At 51.5% G+C, this 24,736-nt stretch overlaps 1 protein-coding gene and 1 long non-coding RNA gene across 3 annotated transcripts; one reads left to right on the forward strand and one right to left on the reverse strand.

Annotated features, from left to right (window-relative positions):
- Positions 1 to 523: 523 nt before the first annotated feature.
- On the reverse strand, positions 524 to 24,618 carry LOC122389469 (intraflagellar transport protein 88 homolog). 2 transcript variants are annotated; one of them, XM_043381571.1, is made up of 17 exons: positions 24,522 to 24,618; positions 22,481 to 22,623; positions 21,492 to 21,593; positions 8,517 to 8,686; positions 7,358 to 7,553; positions 6,884 to 7,101; positions 6,553 to 6,662; positions 6,312 to 6,433; positions 5,698 to 5,876; positions 5,375 to 5,561; positions 4,963 to 5,149; positions 4,579 to 4,726; positions 4,136 to 4,247; positions 3,684 to 3,918; positions 3,328 to 3,459; positions 2,947 to 3,135; positions 524 to 1,540 (listed from the first exon to the last, which is right to left on the reverse strand). In XM_043381571.1, the coding sequence occupies exons 2-17, from the start codon at positions 22,601 to 22,603 to the stop codon at positions 1,425 to 1,427; spliced, it is 2,526 nt and encodes an 841-aa protein (XP_043237506.1). In that variant the 5' UTR covers positions 22,604 to 22,623; positions 24,522 to 24,618; the 3' UTR covers positions 524 to 1,424. The 2 variants fall into 2 exon arrangements, with proteins under 2 accessions (XP_043237506.1, XP_043237505.1); XM_043381570.1 differs by lacking the exon at positions 24,522 to 24,618 and having other exon boundaries at positions 22,481 to 22,840.
- LOC122389470 lies at positions 13,495 to 16,782 on the forward strand. Its single transcript, XR_006257978.1, has 3 exons — positions 13,495 to 13,574; positions 15,119 to 15,254; positions 16,512 to 16,782. It is a non-coding gene; the product is annotated as an uncharacterized LOC122389470 (long non-coding RNA).
- Positions 24,619 to 24,736: the final 118 nt, after the last annotated feature.

A 24,736-nucleotide genomic window follows, 5' to 3' on the forward strand; every position in this document is an offset into this window, starting at 1 on the left:
CAGCGTTGCGGCGCAGCATACCTTTAGGCGTAAACTTCTAACGGCATCTATGGACTGCATTCTAACCTCCACCAGGCCTACTTCGATCGGACGCAAAGCTTCTCAATAAAACTGAAACAAAATCTCATGAGTGGCCCGGCCCGGCCTGTAATTTCAAAAACCGCTGGGCCGACTGACTAACAGTCTCATGGTAAGGCAACTTCATTTTTCCTACCAATCATCGTGCTTCTCTCGATGCAAGAAGGTAGTCACCACAGCTCGCGACACGTGTAAAATGACGTGGTGTCAAGTCCGTTCTTGTTATAATAGCTGGGCAATTACTGGGCCGACTGCGCTGAAACCTGGCCTACCGTCGGGCACCCTACGGCGCCTCGAAATTTCGCAGTTATGTTCCTACCGTACGAACACCGCGCAGAGGCCATTCTCATAGCACAAGAACGGATGGGCCGATGGCGCCCAGGATATGGCACGCAGTTGGGGATCGTTAATTGGCACGGTGGCAGATTTCTGAACAGGGCCCTGATCGAAATAAAATGTATTACGTGACTCACAAACATGGACGTTGCGATCGAAATAAAATATATTAGGTAACAAACATATGCATCGGAGCGGTGAAATGGACAGCTTTTATCAGTGTGCCGTCAAATGAGGACATCGAGCAAGAAGACGACCGACAGAAAAGGAACAACACTGCAGCAAAGTTACATCCATAGAGTGAACCTAACATTTCATCGTTACATAAGGTTACATATCGTGACTACATAAAACATAAATACACCCGTGCAGTGTTATGTAGTCGTACTAATCGTACTATGCAATAGCAGATCAATATTTTCGTGCACTTTACATATATGATATTGTCTTCCATGTACCTTCGCGGATTATCTTACATCCGGGGTAGGATAAGTCGACTTTATCCGATGTTTGTGAAAACTGTAGGATATCTCTTGACCCCGGCGGCCAGAATGCAGTCAGGAGTCTGCTTAAGTACGTACATTTCTACACATCACACGAGGGACAGTAACTCATCTTAGTAACATCAGCTGGCACACTCAGTGCAGGCATTTACACTTACATATACATAGCGTCCAAGGATCAGACAACATAGGTATATAAAATATCACAAATGTTGGTATGCAATGAAAAATGCGATACATGAAACAACGGAATGTAAAAAAGATGACGTAACAAAATAAACATTTCATTAAAACTGAACCGAAAAAAAGAAGTTAATACTTCACGTATTCAACGAATGAAAATTGGTTTAGTACAACTTGTAGAGACTTATAAAAAATAATCACAGCAGTAAATGACTTGCAGCGCTACCGTTCCGGCCCACACCGGCCTGCCCTCGACCCTACCCTGGCGGCCGGCCGGCCAGTCTCAGTTTCCGCCTCCCGCCGTCAGACGTCGGGCCGGTCTGCTCACTCGGGCAGCAGGTCGTCGCCGAGCTCGTCGTCCCAGTCGTCCTCAGCCGCCCGCTGTGAGTAGTGGGTCATCCGCTGCTCCAGCGGGCCCAGCGGGTCGTCGTACCACGTGTCTGACACGAGGAGGGGAGCCGGCCGGTCAGCTCAGCTCAGGTCGGGGGTGCAGGGGTTAAGAACGGGAGCACACGTGAGCGGGACACTCGGTCACAGCACGCCACGGCCCGGAGCGTGCAGCTGCTGTGGTCTGGGAGGGCGCCGTGCAGTGCCGGCGATCCCTGTACAGTACAGCACGACAGTCACACTGTGTGGGGACAAACCTGGACAAACTGGGCGGCACCAAACAGAGCAGTCACCAAAACGGTGCGGCACCAATTACAGCGGTCACCAAAACGGTGAGGCACCAAACAGAGCGGTCACCAAAACGGTGCAGCACCAAATCGTCATGCACCACTCCCAGGCGACAGTCGCTCCTCAGTACCGTTACGGACAGGCCAGCAGGGGGCAGAGCGCGGTCCGCCGCTCGTGCAGAGCTGGCGGTGAGTGAGGACCGTGAGGACCAGACTGTGAGGACCAGACCAGAGCACACCACGCGACACGGCAACTGCCTCGGAACACACGGCAGGCAGGCTCCCGGACGTGGTGATTCCTGTTCAGCAGCGGGCGGCGCTGTGGTCTGTGGTGACTGGTGATAGTGACCTGTGGCTATTGTGCGCTGCAACGGCTGACCGTTACGGAAAGCTGGTTGGGCTGCTGCTTATATGACAGAATCGAGGAGCAGGTTCGGACTCATGTCCACCAACTGCGTCAGGGACATGACAGGGGTGGGCACGGGCACGGTGTAGGGGTCAGAGTCAGTCCCAGCGCTGGCCGGGGAGCGGGAGGGGACTCGGCTCGGAGTCTACTCGGGCAGGAGGTCGTCTCCCAGCTCATCGTCAAAGAGGTCGTCCTCGGCGGCGGGCCGGAAGGCGGCGGTGCGCGGCCGCTGCGCCATTGGGTCCCCGATGGGGTCCGAGTAGCTGGCATCTGCAGGGAGCGCCGCCCGCCCGTCAGCCCGCGGTCACCCGCTCACACACGGGACCGGCTGCAGAGTACGGCGGGCGGGAGCCGGCACACATACACACAGTTGTATGTATACCAGGGACCGCAGAGTACACCGGTCTGGAAAGGAGTGGCCACAGTCCACGGCGGGGTAAAGACACGCAAGCGAGCACGCACCCTCCCAACACGAGTCACACTGGGAGCACTCAACACTGATCTGCTTAACACAAACCAGAGTCTCCTCTGGCTGGAACTCAGCAGCAGCGAGAGACTGCAACCTACCACGGTGACACTTGTCAATCAATCAACAAAATGTAGCCAATGGAATCCAACTGAAAACCACACGTCGTCCTAATTAACTCACACCACCCACCACTCATCTGACCATACCAAGTTCAGCCTTCTCCTAGCGCTATCAGCTGTCATCTCGTGCAGACTACTCTCCCCAGTCCCAACCCTACTGGTAGCCCCGCAGTCTTACCGATCTCTCTCGGGCCGCTCGGTGTCGGGGTGGCGGCGGCGGTCGGCGCCGGCTGCGGAGAGGCCGGCGACAGGCTGGCCCGCTCGCCAGCTGTGCCCGGAGGGCGGGCCATCGAGCCGGGACGGTCGTCAGAGCGCCGACTGGCCGCCGAGTTGTCCCGAGAGCCGTGCAGGCCGGACCGGTACGAGGCTGCGCCACAGGGACAGACGATCAGGCACAGGACTATTGGCGAATGTCGCGATTGACACTTCGTAATTATTACAGCGGAGCAAGTAAGCATTTCATGTTCTAAGTTAATTGTCTACTTTATGAATTTGTTGATGTTCTTCCTCAATATTTGGGTGCAATCCAAACGGTACACTCTGTCTGGTGAACACTTACTGCTAGGCCTCCCAGATTTCAGCCGCTCGTCCCGCATTTCCTTGTACTTTTCAGCGCGTTTCAGTTCCACAGCGTAGTCGGCGGCCTCCTTCAGGCCGAGATCGGTACAGATACGCACCAGGAACTTCAGACCTGTCAGGGAAGACAGTAATTCAGCTGGCATTCTTCTCAGCAGCAGCTGCGGGCGATTTACTCATGTTTTACATTGTTCCCAGTGAAGTTCACCTGACTGGGTCAGCTATTTAATGATCAGATGTACCATTTATATACATAGTTGAAGGCGTTCTCCATAGCTCAAACAAAACTAAGCCCCTGACCATCCGACAAGCACGCCAAACCAACAGTGCCGTACTCACACTCAATGTTGTCCGGGAACTTGACGTGGATCTCCTTGTACTTGGCTAGCGCTCGCTGGTAGTTCCCGGCGCGCCGGTAGCACGAGGCGATGATAAGGTGCCAGCGCACCTCTGCCGGTTGGATCAGTGTGGCGCGCTCAAAGTAGAGGATGGCCTTCTCGGAGACCTGGTGCTCGATGAAGTAGGAGCCCAGCCAGTCGATCACCTCCAGGTTGGCCGGGTAGAACCGGGACGACTGCGGGCAGCGAGGTAGGGGGAGCCGCCGGTCAACGACGGCAACTGGGCCACAGTCATGGACGATGTCCGTAGGACACCCACAGTCTCACACACTGTTGGCGCCTAGTGTTCCTGCAGCTGTACTCACTGATGAACACAGGCACAGACCCGGCGGAGTCAGCCCCACTCAGATGTTACACAGAAGGGGGAGGCAGCGTGTGCTGTCTCGGACTCACGTCAAAGTAGTACTGGTAAGCGGCCTGCTTGTCGCCCTCGCTGTCCAGCAGTCCGCCCAGGTGGAACAGGGTATCCGGGTCCGACGGCACCAAACTTAGCATCTGGATATACCTGTCGAAAGCGGAAACTGGCGTTCAGAAAACGGCACACCAGCGGACACATGAATCAACGTTACCATACGCCGGCTAAAGAGACAGAAGACTGCCCTTCATCGGAAGCATCTGCGCACAGCTAATTATAAAACTAACAATACGTTGTAAGTGTATTCACAGGCAGACAGTGGCCTATGAGTGCTGTGACAGTGACAGTGAATAACAATCAGTGATCCGCTCGCTTATTACGCTACTAATCACTACAACCAGCCTAATAATCTTCAGTCCCTGACAACGGTGGCGGAGACCTAGTCCTCATTATACCCCGCAGGCCACGGGCGGCCGCTCACCACTCAGTGGCCTGGTCGATGTCGCCCATCAGCTCCGAACAGTTGGCGATCTGGTAGATTATCTGAGGGTGCGAGCGCACGATCGTGTGCAGCTTCACAAACGAGTCCTTGGCGTCCGCGTACAGACGCATGTTCTTGTTGGTGAGACCTGCAAAGCGGCGGACCGGGACGGAGTACGAACTCGTTAGTGGTTACACCGGTTGGCGGTTGGCATAACAAAGACCACGCCTTATGTCTAAGATTCCAAGCACACAAAGCAGACACAGCTAACACTCGTAATAGAACAAGCTAACCAACTATCTTCAGGCAACTTAGTCCCGGGCATGCCTTTATCCTCCAACGCAGCACCAACGTTCTGGCCTGTCACGTTCGCCCTGCCCGTACCGAGATTGTAGAGCGCCTGCACGCAGGAGGCGTCGTTGTCCAGCGCGCAGATGTAGTACTCTTTGGCCTTCTCCAGGTCGCCGCGCTGGAAGCAGCAGTTGCCCAGGTTGACCAGAGCCGGGGCGTTGTAGCCGTCGGCGTCCCGCGCCCGCTCGGCGTACTTCTCAGCCTCCTCGTACTCCTTCCGCTGAGGGACGATGGATGAGACGTCAGTAATGAGAGCGCACAGAACCCGGTGGCTGGCAATGCCGTGATGTCGACTTGAAGTATGGATTCCACCGTTACTCCGACGGAATAAGATAAGGTCAATTCAGAAATGAATTTAGGTACAGAAGAGCAAGATAAAGCAACGACCATGAATGCTTGCTGTAAAGTTAATGATCAAATACTCGGCAGAGGCAGTGCGTCTCACCAGGAAGAAGAGGAAGGCCAGGTTGGTGGAGGCGTGCGAGGCCACCTTGGTGTCCACCTTGTCGAACACTTTGAGCGTGTCGATGGCGGCGCGGAAGTCGCGCTGCCGCAGGTACATCACCGCCTTGTTGATCTCCAGGTCGTTGGCCAGCTCCGAGTGCTGTGAGTTCTTCAGCGTGTCCACACACCTGACATAGGGAGGAAAGGGGGGAGACCTGAGTCAGACACAAGGGTCCATCAGCAGCGTTATCTCTATTACCCAGATCATGACTGTGGCATCAGAAGTCAGAAAGGACGTACAGTACTCCTGGTCGCTGTATTTACCAGTCGTAGGCCTCAGTCAGCTGTGCGCTGTCCTCTCCGGCGGCCGACGAGATCAGCTTGGCCGCTGTCAGGATGCACTGCTCCGCCTCGTTGCGAAGGCGACGCTCCAGCTTACGCATCGGGTCGTTTTTGATGACCTCCAGCACGAGCGAGGTCTGCGGGTCCTTCTCAGCCTCCTCCTGCGGTAGGGCAGGGCGGACGGGGGAACCGATGGAGTGGTGAACTGCTCCCATCCCCGGGCGGCACAGTCACAGCATCTGCGGCCGGCAAATCAATACACGGATGGTGAGAGCAAACTCGACCGAAACGTAACCACCAGGGCGCAATGTCATGTTGTCTAAGGCCGTATGGCCGTAACCTCACCTCTGCGGTCAGACCGGCATCCGATCTTCATCGACTGACTGAGGAGACAGACAGGACTGTGGCAGGACGCAGGATGAATTAGGAAGGAGCACCCGAAGGAGCGCTGAAGAAGCGGCTGGGGAGAAGGTGAACATGAGGTTAGTATCCAGATATTAAACCCTGACAATCAGGCATGTGTTATATACGTGTATACTGTATAGCACATGTGTAGTGCCACAAGAGTCCCGACCCGAGCGGCGAATCTGACGCACCTCGAGGTCCTTGTACTTGTCCTCGTTCTCCATGTCGAACGGCACCTGCAGCAGCTTCTGGAAGGCCTCCTTCTGCTTGGCGCGGTCACCCATGGCGTGGTAGCACACCACCAGGTGCAGACCTGCCGAAACGCGAACACAGGAGTTACCGGGATCGACAGTACTGACACAACAGCACGACACGACACTCTCTCAACAAGCCGGATATGTTCTCCGCCAGGCGGCACCAGACCGGACCTACCGATACGGAAGGACGGCTTCTCGTGCATGCAGAACTCGAAGCTGGTGATGGCGTCCGGAAAGTGGCCCATCTTCACGAACAGAATGCCGATGTTGTGCATTATCTTGATCCTGCAATCAGAAATTGTGAAACGCGTTTTATGACACATCCTAAATAGAGCATTAAACAAGTAAACGAATTAGAGGTATTCGATAACGAGAGTTTGAAAGAAAGTTCCCGGATTTCAAAAATAAATAAATAAACAATGTTGCTCGCAATCGTATGTGACATATGCCTGAATTTCGTGCAGGACCAAATCTGTAACAATACCAGTGCACAGCGATCGTCATACTTAGTGGAGCTCTGTCCGCTGGGGATCTGGTCGAGCGCCATCCGGTAGAACTTCAGCGCCTTGGGGAACTGGCCCATCTTGTAGTAGATGTTGCCCATGTTGACCTTCAGGCGGCCGGCGTTGTTGAAGTTTTTGTTTTTGGTGATGACCTGGTAGGTGTTGAGCGCCTCGGTGTACAGCTCGTTTTTGGCGTACTGGTGAGCCAGGTTCGTCAGCACCTGGACGAACAGTGAAGTGAGTAGACGGTCGAAAATGTGAAGTTCGCAACTCAGTGAGCATTATGAGTCAGGGCCAGCAGCCTTCAGTCTCACCTCTACTCCATCGGACGTGAAGTGAACGGTTAGCAGCTGCGTCCACCACATACAAGACACAAGCTTCAGATCCCTAGCGACCCGACCCCCCCCCCCCCCCCCCCCCATCTGCCTGCCACAGACCCATCCCAGGATGGCTCACACCCGCCCGGCGGCGACTCACCACGAAGGTCAGCTCGAGGTTGTGCGAGTCGATGAGGCCGGCCTGCTCGCGGTGTCTGATCAGGGTGCGCTCCTTGGCCGACGCCTCCTTGGCGCGGTCCAGCGCCAGTTTATCCTCGTTCCGGCAGCTAGCCAGACAGGACTCCTCGACCAGTGCCATGACACGCGCCTCCAGCTGACGCACCCGCTCCTCCGGTCTGGGAACACGGTCGTCAGTCGGGGGCGCTGACACGACAGGCCGTCACAGACCGCGACCCAAGCGCAGCAGCTCCGGTCTGAGCAGCGGGATGGCAGCTGGCGCTCGGCGAGGCGTAGCGAGTAGAGCTTACAGCATCCCGTGGTCCAAACACAGAATTCTGCTCCGAACACCTGGCTGTTCCACGTCCATGAGTCTGCCGCCGTCAGCACTTCTGTCTCTGATTATTGACACAATGACCAGCGGTGGTGTGGGAAAACCAAGCAGCGTGCCCAGCCAAACAATCACCCACAAACACTATATACACATATAGTTCAGCCAAATCTGATGGAAGCGGCGGCGCCCCCACTGGCGGTGCAGTGTAGGTGCGCCACTCCACGCCACTGCAACGGCTGTGCAGCGTGCCGCGGCTAGCCCGACCGGCCCAGCGTCAGAACGACCCAAACGGCTCAGCGTCGAAACGACCAGCGCGGGAGGATTGGAATAGCAGCAGGATTGGGAAAGGTCAGGGCATATGGCGTTCCCATAAGCACAGTACTGGATGGGATGATGGACCAGAGTCACCAGTTCAGAGCTGTTTAGCATTCAACCAGGGAAGGCAAGTACTAGTTATAGCACATGCGTTTATCAGAGCCCAAACAAAATAGGAGACCACGAAGAGCGATTTAGACAGGAGGCTACATTATGCGTAGCGGGAGCACACGGCAGGCCGAGCCCCTTACTGGTTGGACGTGTCCTCCAGTCTGAAACACAGAACCGGGTGAGCTCCGGGAGGTCCGAGCAGAGACACGGCGGAGACAGTCAGTGTACCGGCAGCACGGTACAAACGGCCGACGACAACACGATACCAGTGCCCGCTGCACCGTCCCGGACGGCAGCTCCGCCGGCCAACACACCGCGGTCAGTGCGTCCCACCCGATCCCGCATCCCTCAGACACCACCCTGCCACCCGCGGCACACTCACGTCTGGGAGGAGTGCGGCTCCAGGCCGGACCGGCCACGCTCGAAGCCCGACTGGCGACCGCCGGCAGACGAGTAGCCCACACCCTTGACGGCCGTCATCGGCCGGTTCTCGTCTCCGGACGTCATCCCGGTGAGCGGGCGGCCCGTCATCGGCGGCATCCCGCCGCGGAACTGCAGCGGAAGCGGAAGCGTCACACAGACATACGTGCACTGGTATGAACTAAGAAATGAAGCTCACGCTCCTTTTTTGTGTTTCAAGTGAGTTCAGTCAAAGCTAACAGTTTTCTGAAAACAGGCCCGCCCTCTAAAAATATGTCCACGCGCAATGCGCATGCATTAGATATGTTCAGAAGCTAGCATGCACATCATTTACCTACGTGACATGCAGCCGTGTGTTATGAAAAAGAGCAGCCCGTGCAAACTCCCCAAAATGGCACAATGGCAGGACAATACGACTAAAGACGCGCATTTAAAAACAAGAGCGCTTAATTATTGTAACATAAAATATAAATAGAATATAAAAGACGGTTAACTTTCTCCAAAAACCGACTGTCTTTATTCTCTCCAAATCTGCACATCAAATTTTCCATCAGCGTGTTTTTGCGCGAGATAAAATTACTATGCGTTCCGTCAATTACATAAAATACAAATAGAGTGAGGCACCATCAAACACCACCCCCTGACCTTCAAGGGTCACTCTCACTGCGGTGCCGAACATCACCAACGTGCCATGGGGTCCCGTCCACTTCCACAATATGAAGTGACGGCACCCTGGTAACAACACCCGGCTGCGACCTATCACCACAGCGTGATCCAGGCTGTCGGACCCACACGGCGTCCCCGACAGTGTAGGCGCTGTCCGTGCCCTCCGGACCGCTGCCGTCCGATGGATCACCACCAGTGCCAGTGTCTGTCCTCACGCTGTCCCTGACCGGGTACCGGTAGATCTGTCCGGCTGGTGTCGTAGCCGAGCTCTGTCCGTCCTGAGGTGTTACGTTGTAAAGATGCACGGCATCGCCAACGGTGCACCCTGTTCTTGCGGCTATGACCTTCACGGTCCGATGATTCCTCTCTACCACACCATTTCCACTTGGGCGGTAGACGGCGCGGAACCTCAGCCGAATTTTCCACTTTGCCGCGAACACTGCAAACGCCCGACTGCGAAAGGCGGTATCATTATCCGCCAGGATCTCTTCTGGAGCTCCACGTTCATTGAAAATTCGATGCAGCTCTTCAATGACGTGCGCTGAATCTGCCCTTCGAAGCAATCTCCACAAACTGAACCTCGAAGGACCGCAGTCGACCACCGACAGGTACAGACTGCGCTGGTGGTGCGTAACGTCAATCGCCAGCCTAGTCCAGGACTCGTTCACCTCCAGCTTCCCAGGCTTCCACTTAACTGGTGCTGGGTCGATAGACCTGCATGCGTCACAGTGGGACACGACAGCACGCGCCTCACTCCTCGTAATGTTCGGAGAAATCTCGCGCCGAGCGAAGAACAGCGTTCTCCGTACTCCAGGATGGCCTGCGCGGGTGTGCACCTCGCGAACCGCTGCTCGCCGTCCTCTTTCTTCGTCCTCGGTCCCATCTGCCCCGACGCCATCGCCGCCATCACCGCTCGTGCTGGAGCTATCTTCATCACCGCTGGTGCACTCAGCATTCACCGCAGCACCACACGTCCCAGCGGACTCTCCGTTCAGTGGACCGCGCAGCCACTGAGCGGGAACCCGGCTGAGGCAGTCCGCTTTGTTGTCCGCCGACTTCACCAGAGTCACTGTCAGATGCAGGTTGAATTCGGCCACCAACTGCTTGACTATGTCGACTCGGCGCCGTATCAGCATTTCCCCGTGGGCCTTAGTGCGGAGACGTGCTCGGCTACTTAATGCATCGTCGAGCCAGCGATGAACAGTGGCCGAGTCCGTTTTCAGCTCGATGACTCGCATGCCCCAGGCGATAGCTAGATTGATGCCTCGCAGGGCGGCATCGAGCTCTGCCATATTTATGTGAGTCGTCTCATCCTTTCGAAGCCAGCATCCGTCTTCGATGATGTTTCCATCTTGCGTCTCCAGGGCGATTCCCGCCGCCACAGAGGAGGCGTCCGTCCACACGACAGCACTGTCTCCACTGACGTGCCAGTGACCTCGCGCTGGATCATCATTCACCATCCGCTCAGCCACGTACATCATCTGCTCGCGCAGCTCTGGATCGTCGGTAACATCGTCCCAGTGGTGAGTCACAGCATTGACTCGACGTTTCAGCCAGGCCGCTGCCGGCCTCAGCCAGCCGCACACTGGCATGTGCGCCACCAGACGTCCGCACCAGGAGAACACAGCGCGGCGTGTCATGACGTCAGGAGGGGCACCGACTGCGTTATCCCGAGTCCAGTGGAGATCACCGTCTCCTGCGACACCAACCCGCAGGCCCAGCAGCCGTGCTCCGTCCTGGACTCTCTCTGGAGGCTTGCACTCCAGGCCGTACTTAGAGAAGTGCTCCACTACACGATCGGCCGTAACAATGTCCTCATCGACACACAGGTCGTCCACATACGGTATTGTGGCGCGCTCCGCATCGGCGTCTTGGCTGAGAACCGCTTGCACCACCTTCTTCATCAGCAGCGGGGCCACGTTCAATCCGAACCCGACCCTCGTCAACGCATAACGCCGTCCGCCGACAATCACGGTCTGAAATGGCCAAAGGCGCTGGTCTGTGCGAATCTGCAGGTAAGCTCGCTTCAAATCCACCACGGCGAGATTCTTACCGTGGCGGCGCCACCTCCGCAGCGTGTCTGTGCAGACGTCGGCCTCTGCTGTGTGCGCAGGTACACTCGGGGGCAGAATGATGTTCCACCACTCCCTATCCTATCGGGCTCCCATGGCTCAGCACTGGCTGCTGCCAGTGGCAGCACTGGCAGCACTGGCACTGGCAGGCAGTGCTGACCAGTGCTGAGGGTAGGCAACACTGGCAGCAGCCAGTGCTAAGCCATGGGAGCCCGATGGGTAGGGAGTGGTGGAACATCAATCTGCCCTCGAGTGTACGTGGCTGTTCAACTGACGGTAGTCCAGACAGGGTCGCACCTTGCACTTACTGCCCTGCTCCACAGCCATCAGCGGCAACAGTCCACGGGGAGGGCCATAGACGGACTGATCGTATGGAATTAGCCATCCATTGTCTATCCAAGTCTGAAGTTCGGCTTCAAATTCCTGCCTGGCTTCTGCTGACATGGCATACTCAGGCACACTGCTGGATAGACTGGCTGGCTCAGCTCCATCTTCCCACTTCCACGACATCGTCCACGCTCGTTGGTCGGCATCAAACCGTACTGAGAAATCGGGCGTGTCCACCACCAATTCATCTTCAAGGCCTGGTGGAGTGGGCGGCGTAGTCGGCTTCCCACAGAACTTGACATCAGAGGGGGATGCAATCATCACGCCACCCAGAGCCGAGATGGCGGGCACTCCGAGTACCATCTCGACACCCATCGGTTTGTCATCAAGAACCAGCACACACTGAAAAAAACTTACACCTAGAGAGTTATTTTTGGAGTTTTTCCACTCCAGTTTGGCGAATAATCACGCACCAATGGCATATAATGATTATGTTTTGTAGCGTATTCTTACTCTCTGCATTGCATTAAGGGCGTTTTTGAAAGTTATTCTTAAACCTGTTACTATAATCATCTCTTTTGTGTTTTAGCAAGTGCTAATTTTATCTTCTAATTTTATCACGTGTCCTTTTTATTCTTTCGGGTTATAAATTTATATCAGTCTCAAAGAGGCATGGGGTAATTTTAGCTTATTTCACAGTGATAAACAAGGTCATTGGAATATATTTGTGCTGAACTCCCATTAGATGGTAATAAAATTGACAGCTAGAGTACTTTTATCAAAACTGCATAAAAATAAACCGCTGTGGAGTATTTAGGGTAATTTTTATACTCCATTACGGCTGATAAATTGACGCGACAGAATAAAACTATTCTCATGTAGGTGTAAAAATTACGTCCTTTGTGATAAAACTATCATGTCCGGACAATAATTTTATAACCATGGAGTAATATTATGTGGTAGCATTACTAACATTATTCTTCGGGAGTATTCGGGAGCGTATTTCAAGCAATATTGTATCACTTTCTTGATAATCCTATTCCGTTGTGACATAACTAATCTAAAAGTGATTAATCTATTCGTCCAGCACAGTATTAGGTATTCCAAGAATAATATTTTCGGAATGTCTCTGCAGTTCGCGACCATTCATTTATTTATTTATTTATTTCACATCGTGACTGTCCTTTCCATCATACAATGGCTGTTCTTGGCAGTCGTGTCCAATAATCACGGAATTGGGAATCGTATGCACATCATTCAGGACAGACAAACAATATACGACCATACAGCGTGTAAAAATATACCTCATCATGCAGTGTTCTTCTTAAACAGGGAGAACTAGTCATCGCCATACTGTTCCCTCAGCAGCATCGCCCGGTACTCCTTCTTAAATCTGTGCAGGCCTAGCTCGCGGAGTGCTGCTGGGAGGCTGTTATACATGGTCACAGCGCTATACAGAAATCGACGGCGGCCGGCCTCCGTTCGGATCATAGGCGTGTCCAGATGATCGGCTTGTCGAGTGCCGCGGCCATGCACGCTCCCTCGACACGCTATACTAGCACGCAGAACCTCGGGCTGTCCCGTGGCGAGCATCTTCTTCAGCAGCATGACTGATTGAAATCGCCACAAGTTCTCAGCTGAGAGCCATCGCAGTTCTCTCATGACGTCACTTATATGATCGAACTTTCGGCGACCCGAGACAACGCGAGCGCCGAAGTTCAACAGCCTCTGAAGCCTACTGGTCTGCGTGACACCGCAGACACCGTAAACACTGATGGCGTACCGAATCGTTGACACAGCCAAAGCCTGCACGAGCGTGACTAGCGTGTCCCTGGGTAGGTAGTGTCTGGTGTGGCAGAGGCCACTCAACAACAATTCGCGACCGCCATTGTGCTCAAGTCGTCAGAACCAAGGCCTTCTGTCAGAGAACCGAGCAAGCGTCCCAGTCCTCGAAGGTAAGCTGAAATTACTGTATACTTTGTGTTTTGTTAGTATGACTTTACAGTAATCCGTAGTATGACCATACAATCCAAGAAATGCGTTGACATAGATTTGCGGACGAAGATTTCCGCGATGATGAAATTCTGGAAGACAAATTGTCACCCATGACATGCTCAAGGCCATTGAAACCAGGGGAAACAGCCATGTCAGTTACCCTGATTTAGGTCAAGTTGTGATCAAGATTGTTATGTAGAGCTAATAGTTATAGATTTTGTGATATTTTTTAACCCTCGCCCGTAAACGGCGATCTGCCACCTTCGCCCATGCAGGGGGGGGGGGTTGGTGCGACCCCCCCCTTGGCGTTTGAAAACGGAGCGTCGTAGAGCTTAGCGGAAAAGACCAACGGATTGCTCTCGCCGAGATCTCGCGATTGGTGGTATATTTTTTGGTCCTAGGTCAACATTTGACCTACTTTTGACCGGTCAAAGGTCAAATTTTCGGAAAAAATAGACTTTTTTCAACTTTCCGCGGCGATTGCGGCAAAACGATGGGAGATATCGACTTGAAACCTTCACTAATGTGTTCCTTGATCAATTCTCTATCGTTTGGTATGTATTTCGTTTCCCTAGCTCTAAAAATGGCGCGTTGGGAGCGCCGGAAGTCGGCAAGGTCACAGTCGGCGGCAGAAATTCGAAAAATCAAAATTTAAATTTTTGAAATCTGATTGTATTTTTGGATTTGGGAGGTCCATTTGCTCCCTATAGAAGCTAATATTGCTGCATATTCCCATTGAGGTGACAAGAATTAGCAAAATAGTGGTTCGGGCGCTTTTCAAAAATAGTACCGGACGCTGTTCCTCTTGTGACGTCATAGCTCCGTGACCTGACCTGACCCGGTCAAGTTTCTTATACCATATGATAGCCAATACTTGCCCCAACATGCATAGGAAGTTTCATCACGATCCATCCACCGATGTCCGTACCACTGGCAGGAAACCTCGGGCGTTGGCACTCAGTTTGTGAAAATCCGGCCGGAGGCTGTTCCCTTTGTGACGTCATAACTCCGTGACCTGACATGACCCGGTCAATTTTTTTTTATCAAAAGATGCGCAAGGTTTGCCCCATAAGGTACCCAAAATTTGGCGGCGCTGCGCGCCGCCGTTTTTGCACTATTTCCGAAAAACCTCAGGGGGGGGGTTGCACCAACCCCCCCCCTACATGGGCGAGGGTTAAACCATGCAACTCACAGTGTAAGTACCAATATAAGCATCTCACTCAGGGACACTGTATGGAAATGCTCCAAATACCTAGGTATGGCATGATAGCGCAACTTTCTGCCTCCTGCCGTCGCCGCCGTCGCCGCCCGCGGGGTCATCTGACCGGTTACCCCACGCGCTGCAGTCGGCCCTGAGTCTGCGCCCGCCCGAGAGTCAGAACTGGGCTCCCTTGTCTGACCTGACCTGACCTTACCTGTCCTGACCTTCCACAATGATATAATGTTCACTTGATGCTGCTTGATGTTAATTCCATTCATTAATGTGATTTTGCGATGTTTCCAGGTGTGGACTGACTTGGGAATGATCATGGGGCTCGAGGAGGACGTGAAGGAGCATGTCCTGCACAAAATCAGACATACCGCGAAGAAGTACTCGTATGCCCAGACGACGATAAACGTGGAGTCGGCCGACAAAGACGGTGAGTTTTGAACGGGCACAAGCACACCTTTTCGGATGAGGTGTTCCGCTAGCAACACATCGTGCCGGGGGGGGGGGGATACTCTTCTTCTATATAACTGGGCTCGAGCCGATCATCGTAGACAATATATTCCTGGCCTGGGCTGGAATAATGTTTAGATCTGACTGATTTTTTTAGCGAATGTAAAGTTAGGCCTGAGGTATTTTCGATAAATACGAGGTCAGGCCAAAACATTAGCCAAGGCCAAGTGTAGGAAGGTATTTCCCACGCATGCTTCTTCCTGCACGATGGAGAAATGACGTTTCACATATCCCAATGGCATAATACATTAATAGCAGAGGGCAGGACAACTGTTTATTTTCTTGATGATTTTTTTTTTGGCTTAAAGGAAGACTGCCACCTTTTTTTCACCAAACGGTTTTCACTAGACCTAACCCACCTATGACCTACCCTGAAGTCTGTTTCCCGAAATTCGGCCTAGTTTTCAAGATATCCGCGATTGGACTTCAGATTAAAGTCATCACAAATGTGTGGAATATGGGAATGTAACATTACCATGTTAAAATCCCATCTCCCACACTTTTTGTGATGGCATCAATGTGAAATTCGAATGCGGATATCTCGAAAACTAGGACGAATTTCGGGAAACGAACTTCAGGGTAGGTCATAGGTGGGTCAGGTCTACTGAAAACCGTTTTAAACCGAAAACCGTAAAAAGGTGGCACTTTAACGACGGGCGGGACAGCATGTTGTAGGTACCTCACCTTTGGACAGCCAATCGTCGCTGGTTTTGCTATTAGTCAAAAAGTGTTGTTTAACTCTAGTGATATTGAAAAGTCATGGTTGTCTCCATTCAGGCTGTCTCCATTCATGGTTGTCTTTATTGTCTCCAAATATACCACAGTTACATGCAGTTTGATACCTACTTGCACTCCATACTTAACCATGACAGCGGAACATCGGGTACTAATTTCTTATTTCACTGAAATATTTTAACGACGTATAATTATTTTGTAATTATGCACCACGTTTAGTTGTAAAAGTGTATCGCACTACGCAAACGTACTACGCATCGTACTACGATTTTGAGAGTGAAAAGAAATCAGGAAGAAGCGAAGAATCGTCTCCAGATACTGTAGATGGCATAGCCAGCTACTGTACGAACGCGGTTCCTTGTTTCTCTCCTAGGTTTCCTTTACGTTTATTTGTACGATATGCATTGATGCCAACTGACTGCAATATTCTTTTTCACGGCAGACGACGAGCTGCTAGCTCTACTTGCCTATGGTTGTGGAACAACCATTGGCACCTTGGCGGATCCGAGAAACGGGGTTCGTCAGGCAGGTGAGGAACTATCGGTGGACGGTGTGGTGGTCTGCCAACTGCCGGCCACCAGGTTGGAGACCGTGGCCCTAATGACGGCCGCCCACGCTGTCTTCTACACAAAGTTCACGGGGCCCTGCAGGGCCCTGTTCGAGATTCTTTACCGGAGTGTGGGATTCGATGTAAAAAAGTAAACCTATCTGACTTATCACAGAAGGTGCATGGGAGGTTACCCAGGTAGTGTAGAACCAGCATCGGAGATGCCCACTTCGAATGACTGGCGACCTGTGGCTCACCTGTGGTTCAAGTGACTCGTGACTTGTGGCTCACCTGTGGCTCAAGTGACTCGCAACGTGTGGCTCACACTACTGGAGCCTCTGTATTATGACTAATTCAGCTGCGGCGGTCTCAGTACGCCAATGAGTCTCAGTACGTCTTTCATAGCCCAGATCACGCTCGTTTTATATGCCATCCGTGGCGGTGGTTCTGTGCGCAGATGTTATTCGTTAGCCTCAGTGTTAGCCCTCGCCCTAACAGGGGGGGTCGATGCGACCCCCCCTAAGGTTTTTCGAAGATAGCGTAAAAACGGCGGCGCGCAGCGCCGCCAAATTTGGCACAGCCTATGGGGCAACCTTTCTACATATGACCTGAAAATTCCAGGTCCGAGTGACCTTGGGTCAGGTCACCAGGTCAGAAAAACCGGTACAAGGTCATAGTCAAATTTCAATTTTCTTTTTGCACCTGTCCAACTCACAGTTTTGCACTGATTTCCTTCAAACTTTCAGGATGTGCTAAGTTCACCGAGTTGTATAACATATAGTTCGGGTTTTTTGAGGTCACTGACCTGAGGTCAGTTAGAGGTCATTACGTCGTAATGTTAAGCCTATGGGAAAATACTAAATTCGGAAAATACTGGAGATATCCGCTTCGTTCTATCACTTTTGTGCTTTGAAACCACAGTACTTAACAGCAGGTCACTTGGTACTTCTTTGTTTGGTGTACTTATCCTTGGGTCAGGTCAAATGAGGTCAACTGAGGTCAAATGACGTTTTTGCCAATAACTTGGCACATAATGACTCTAGAGCTTAAAAAATAGTATCATTGTGTTCCTGGTGATCAGCCGAATCGAATGATATGCGATATGATGCAATTTGGTTAACTTGAACTTAATGTATAAATTTAAGTTTACTTAAAATTTAAGAAAAACTTTAAGTACACTTAAGCAGGCTAAAAAGTATATCATTCGACGCGCCTTGACGTGCTGAGTTCACTGGCGCTTTTCTTTTTGCTCTATCTTAATTAGATCAAAAGTTATAAGCGAAAAACTTTTGACCTGTTTTTCGCGAAATTTTTACATTTATACCCCCCAAAACCCCCCTAAATATTGACCTAGAGCAACCAAATTTGCACAGGGGCGAGAACTCTAGGAGGCCCACCTACCTACCAAATTTGGTGTTTCTAGGTGCCATAGGAGCCAATCGCGAGGGGGGGTCGCATCAACCCCTCCCCCTGCCAGGCCGTGTTATGAAAAATGCCCTGCCAGGGCGAGGGTTAACCGTACACGCTCGTTTTATCTGCCATCCATGGCGGTGGTTCTGTGCGCAGATGTTATTCGTTAGCCTCAGTGTTAAACATACACGCTCGTTTTATCTGCCATCCGTGGCGGTGGTTCTGTGCGCAGATGTTATTCGTTAGCCTCAGTGTTAACCATACACGCTCGTTTTATCTGCCATCCGTGGCGGTGGTTCTGTGCGAGATGTTATTCGTTAGCCTCAGTGTTAACCATACACGCTCGTTTTATCTGCCATCCGTGGCGGTGGTTCTGTGCGCAGATGTTATTCGTTAGCCTCAGTGTTAACCATAACGCCCTTGTGAGTTGTGACCTTGAACGTCCTTCCAGTGATTTCGCATTGCGGCCGGCAGAGACGAAGTTTTGCCTCCCAGTTGAGACGCCGCTTCTCAACTAGGAAGCAAAATTACGTCCCTGTCGGCCGCAATTCGCCATCACTGGAAGTGCGTCCAAATTAAGATGTACCTGCTGATGCTCAGGTACCATTCGTTAATCAATTGTTGGTGCTTCAATACATTGTTTAAATGCATTCCTTATTTTACACTTGGTCATAATATTATCACATCACCCCGCATTATCAGGGGTGGTACTTTTACACCGGGGATTGATTTTACCGGGGAGTTACTCCGGGGTAAAATTATCGAAAAAAGGAGTGCTTTTTGGCATGGCAATATTATTCCCCGAATGGGAGTAATTTTAGTATTAAGTTAATAAAATTATCATCTGGTGTAATTTTACCCAAAGATAGCATACTTTTATCCTCCGTCATAAAATTACTCCCTAGCACGAATAATATAAGCGTTCGGATACTAAATATATTCTATACGCTGGTTTTATTCCCCAAAACTCCCCATTTTAGGCGCTTATGCCAGGTCATAAAATTATTCGATTGCAGGAGTGCTTTTTGGCATTCTAAAATTAGAAAATGGGGAGTAAGTTTTTTTCAGTGCAGAAACATTCGCCGACTGCCCGGAACACGTTCTCAGCTGCACAGTTCCAACCCCACTGGAGAAAAACGGGTCTCCACTCATCGACGTTACCGCTGTTCTCTGAGGCCGCCACGCCTCACACACAGACTTGTAAACCAGGTTCTCTGTGCAGCCAGAATCCACCAGAGCTCGGCACCTGTGCCCGTCAACAGTCAGGTCTACGACCGGCAGAGCGCCACCCGTCACTGCGCGGGAGATGACGCCGGCGCTGACACACCATCTCCCACGCCGTTTCCCGAACGGACGGGGCACCGAGACGCCAAATGGTTGGGTTCGCCGCACACCCAGCACCGTCTTGTCACACGTCTCGCAGCTCTAGATGGCTCAGCCGTCGTTTCGTGATTGTTTCTCTGTGCCCGCGTGAGGCGCTCTCCTGCCGCCGCGGCTGCCAGCGCCGGGTCATTCTTCACGGCCCGTCGGGCACTGCTCAAGGCGCTCTCGATGCTCAGGTCCTGCACTCGATAGCTGGCGCCGATTGCTTCACGCACGTATAGTGGAAGACCAGAGATAAAAGAGCACAGAAGGGTCCGATCTGAAACACCTCCAAAAAGTGTGGACAGTCGCCGGAGGTCTGCCAGGAAAACATCCACTGCTTCACCTGGTCTGAGCTTCCTAGCCACAAACTCTTCATACGCCATAAGGGGATCTGGCGCAAACGCAGACTGCAGTGCGTCCTTCACCGACTCGTACGACGTTCGATCTCTCGCTGGCAACTGTGCATAAACAGTGAATGCATCACCTTTCAACTTCAGAGGCAGGATCCTCATAATATCACTGCCCTGCAGCTCGCACAGTATTTCAGTTCGGTTCAGCCACCGTACGACGTCTTCCTTGCCGGAATAATCATCGATCGCATCGATATACTCGTCATCGTTAGCTTTACGTTTCTTTGGAGCCATTTTACCACCCGTATATACAAGGAAAAAATGCCGAAATAGCTTGTAATATAAAATATAAATAGAATATAAAAGACGGTTAACTTTCTCCAAAAACCGACTGTCTTTATTCTCTCCAAATCTGCACATCAAATTTTCCATCAGCGAGTTTTTGCGCGAGATAAAATTACTATGCGTTCCGTCAATTACATAAAATACAAATAGAGTGAGGCACCATCAAACAATTATGAAGACAGTTAACCCTATTAGTGACAGGGGGGTTGTTTTTATCCACCCCTCAGGTTTTTCGGGAATATCTCCGAAACCGCTGAAGCTACGATGCTGAAATTTTCTGACTTTTCCTAAAACTAAATTGGGCATATTCCCTGAAAATTTCAAGTTCATAACTTTACCAGGGGCGGCTCCAGAGCACTGGGAATTGGGGGGTCCTATTCGTGAAGCGAGTCATTTGGGCAAAGATCACGATGCTGCGCCAGTTTTACGAACAGTGAATGAAAGGTATCATGTGATAACATATACAAAGTTATTGTGCATCCTCTTTTGACACGTTTTTGCTATAATAGGCGGATCCAGGCGTCCAAAAAGGGGGGGTTATTTTTACCTCCCAACATAGGTGCCCTGACACCGCCTATGCATGACCAATACAATTTTAGTCGTTCTCTCATAAGAAAATTGGAACATAACAAGACCATTGCTACCCTTTATAGAAACAGTACCAACAAAAACCTTATTTACTATACTTTTTGTGTACCCCCAATCTCAATGATCTGTATCCGCCTATGATTTTTGAAAATGCATATTTTTAGGATCCATGTGAATTCCTGGTCCATTCTCTATCGATCGGCAAAAGTTGCGTTAAGATTGGTTCAGAAACCTGGCCGTGATAAACAGTCTAAAATGTATCTGCAATTTGCCCGTTTTTACCCCCCTCTACCCCCCTATTGACATTTTTTAATTTTTTTTTTTTTTTTAGAAATGTAGATCTCGTTGAGCCAAATCGAATGCCGTTTGAATTTTGAAAATCAGCCGGTTAGATCTCGAGATAACAAGGGGGGGGTCGTAAACAGCCCCCCCCCCCCTGCCACTAATATGGGGTAGCCAGGAGCCTGCCACTAATAGGGTTAAAAGTGCGTACGAATAGAAGGAACAAAGCACACATTGAGCAAGCTATGATACCGGAGTGTGTGTAGACAACGGTTGGGAGTTGAGACTGTCTGGCTCCAACACGAGCACTATCTCCTCCGTGCAGTGAGATGGGACGGTGCTGGAGAGAGTTACAGGGCGCCGCCGCCCACTTACGGAGGCGGCGCTGGGCGCGGTTGTCCGGGACGGTGCTGGGCGCGGCGGTACGGGGGAGGTGGACCACATACGGAGGCGCTGCTGGGGCGGTGCTGGGTGAGGCGGTGCGGGAAGTGGTGCTGGAAGCAGCGGTAAGGGCGGGGGACTGCCTCTCACTTACGGATGCAGTGCTGGGCGCGGCGCTGCGCAGCAGGCCGGTGCGCGGCTGGCCGCGCGTGGCCGGCCTCGAGCCGCCCATCCCGGTTAGCAGACGACTCTGGGTCTATAGTAGCACAGTGGTGGGCCGCGGAGCAGGCACCGATCAGTGACGGCGGTACAGGCGGTACGGGCGGCACGGGCGGTACAGGCGGCACGGGCGGTACAGGCGGCACGGGCGCGGTCAGCCCGACACCGGCACAGAGTCGGACCGGACGGCCACTGTCGGAAACCCCCGCACATACTGGAGAACTATATAGGCGCTCACCAAAACAGGTGGAATCGGCAATTCACTTTACTGGAACAAAGGTATAGGCTTCCGACAGTTTCCGCCTTTTGCGACTATCGATGCTGATAAATACGAGCATTTAGAGTCAACAATGATCGATCAACACTGAGATAAAGACAAATGCACATTCCTGGCAATGGCATTCCTGAAAACATCCAGGATAGAACGGCATCAATCATTAGAACAGTCAGCATCTAAAGGTATACAATATCCTTTATTACTGTTATAACAGCAAAGGAGACATTACAGCCTATTTGAATTATTTATGCTGTTTAAAACGTTTCATTGGGTGTCCCTTATTTGCTAAGTCAGTGCTTGTAATGACAGAAAGTTCAATCAAAACATCGGAGTTATCATTCATGTGAGAACACCAAAAACAATTATCTGAAAGTGCCTCATTCTGATTACTGTTCCTGTGTTCAACGTTTATTTTGCAATCCTAATACGCAACGCCGTCAACTTAACGGCCATGCTACAGGAAATCAATCGCATAGCTCCAAATGGCCCATGCATTTCCAAAACCATGAGTACCTAATGCTGTTGAAACATGAACATCCAAAGACGGTATTGTCACTATGAATGATTCATATCGGGAACGAAGTGCCCAATCATGTGCTCTGCTCCTTGGATTTATAAACGACGCATGCGATGTTTCGGTTGTTTACCATCGGTCTTCTTGTCATTGAGTTTTTAATTGCTTGCTGAAAGTGAATGTCGTCGTCCATAGCCGAGAAGTCCATGGCCGAGCTGTAGTCATAGCCCGAGTAGAGGTCGTCGTTGTCCATCATTGTTGCGGCTCCTACAGTGCCTGTCAACAACGCCAGTATCGAACACATTGGATCAATGGCATCAAGCGATACATCTGCGAATGGCTAACACAGGGCGAACCGAACCAACACAACACCGGCGTCCTACATGAAAGTAACCCCACTTTTGTCAGCCAACGATACGCAGTGATTTCGTCGAATCTTGGTTTAGCACACTTGACGCCTTGGTGTTCTATCGATGGATCATTAGGATAGGATGGTATATCACCGCTTCAATTAACCCTCGCCGGCCGAGGGGGGGGGGCGGGTGCCGCCCCCCCCCCCATAGGGTTTTTTCGCGATTGCTCCGAACACGCTGGCGATAGAGAGCTGAAACTTGACATACCTGACCTTTGATCCAAGCCGGATCTTTTGACACCAACCGCATTTTTGGGTCAGGTCAGGTCACTGACCTATGACGTCATAAGTGAACCTCTGCACGGTCTTCAGATGTCGCAACTTCGCAACGCCCTCACTGCCAGAGGAGATGTCACAGGGAAATGAAACTTGCAGGATCTAGTATCCATTATGAGTCCCACAACTTGTATATCTCGGATTTTTCCTAAAGGTCATATGAGGTCAGGTCATTTTCGTGACCTCACCATTATAAGTCAATGGGGAAAAATTCAAACTGCTATTCTGGCGCCGGGAACGATCTCCAACTATCTCAAGCACACAGAATCGTGATTTGATGCACTCCTTGCAAGGTTAGATGCGTCACTTTTGCAATGTTGACCTTGCGTGACGTCATTTATGACGTCATCAAGGTCAAATTAGTTTTTCGTCAATAACTCTTGATCAAGTTGAGCTAGCGAGTCGAAAAAGGCACCAATGGACTCAGGAAGGCCTGCCGAATCGAATGATATGCGACATGACCTCTTTCGACCAACTTCGTGACCTGGGGGTGCTGACCTGACCTTGACCTGAGGTCAACACCCCAAGTTGACCTGACCCGGACAAAAAGTATATCATTCGACGCGCCTGAGCGAGGCGAACACGATGCTGCCAAAATCGGCGCTCTGCGGCCGTTTTTTGCGAACATATTCACCAAAAACTGAACCGTACCCTGGGGCACTTGACCTGACCTCAGAGGTCACCGGTTGACCTAGGACCTTAAAATCGGGTACCAATCTCTGCGTCTCGTAACGGCGCACACGCTCGTTTTTTCCGCGACGCGCTAGCTCCACCAGGGGCGAAACGGCGAGGGGGGGTCGTACCCGCCCCCCCCCCCCTCGGCCGGCGCGTATGTAGAAAACCAATAGGTCCGGCGAGGGTTAACCTTTCGACATTCCCGGTCATCAGCGGAACAAATTGGAACAAGGGGATGGAGCAACGAAACGATCATCAGGCTGGTTACGCAGGTAGTCAAGATTGGGGGGCAGGGTTTGCTCAGGGGCGCAAAGGTGGAGTCGTGGACCGGGCGGGAGTCTAAGACTTTGAGACGGTGCGAGATTAGGAAAGTCCAGCCCGGACTCCGGGCTGTTGCGTGAGCCGCAGGGTGCCAATTGGCAATTGCAGACATTGATATTGAGTTATGGTGCACTACTCAACTTTCCTAGACTCTAGCCTTTCACTTCGGACTCGGACGCTTTAGTTTTAGAGTAAAGCGAGCAGTCAGCTCCGGAACCCGCCGCATCGATCACTCGTACAGGTTTAGAGAGGAAAAGGATAAACTAAAAAAGGACCATCAATCAGCATGACAACAACATGTTATGATAGCATAAGATATACGAGAATATCGTAAGTCGTAACGAAAGTTTGTGATTTGTCCGAAGCTGGTAGGTACGGGGTACCCGTATCAATATCAATATATTCCGGCAAAACCTGAACCAGAGCCGGGTTGCCTGCCTTCGATAACCGGTATTCATTTACTTAGCCCTTTTATAAATATAAAGCTTACCCAGGGCAGATGGAACGTGGTGAGCAAATTACACAATACACCCAAACCAACCCAAACAACGCGAAGGATGTCAGCCGCCGACGCCGCTAGGTATTTGTTGTTGTCTGCTGTGGTTGCCATGACAACCAAAATTATCCATTGTGATTTCTATTTTTCGCAAAAAGACTTCAATGTCTACTACACAAAGAAATATTTCTAAAAAGCATTTGAGCTTC

This window comes from Amphibalanus amphitrite, unplaced genomic scaffold, assembly GCF_019059575.1.
Source record: "Amphibalanus amphitrite isolate SeventyFive unplaced genomic scaffold, NRLGWU_Aamphi_draft 000359F_arrow, whole genome shotgun sequence".
Classification (NCBI taxonomy): Eukaryota; Metazoa; Arthropoda; class Thecostraca; order Balanomorpha; family Balanidae; genus Amphibalanus; species Amphibalanus amphitrite.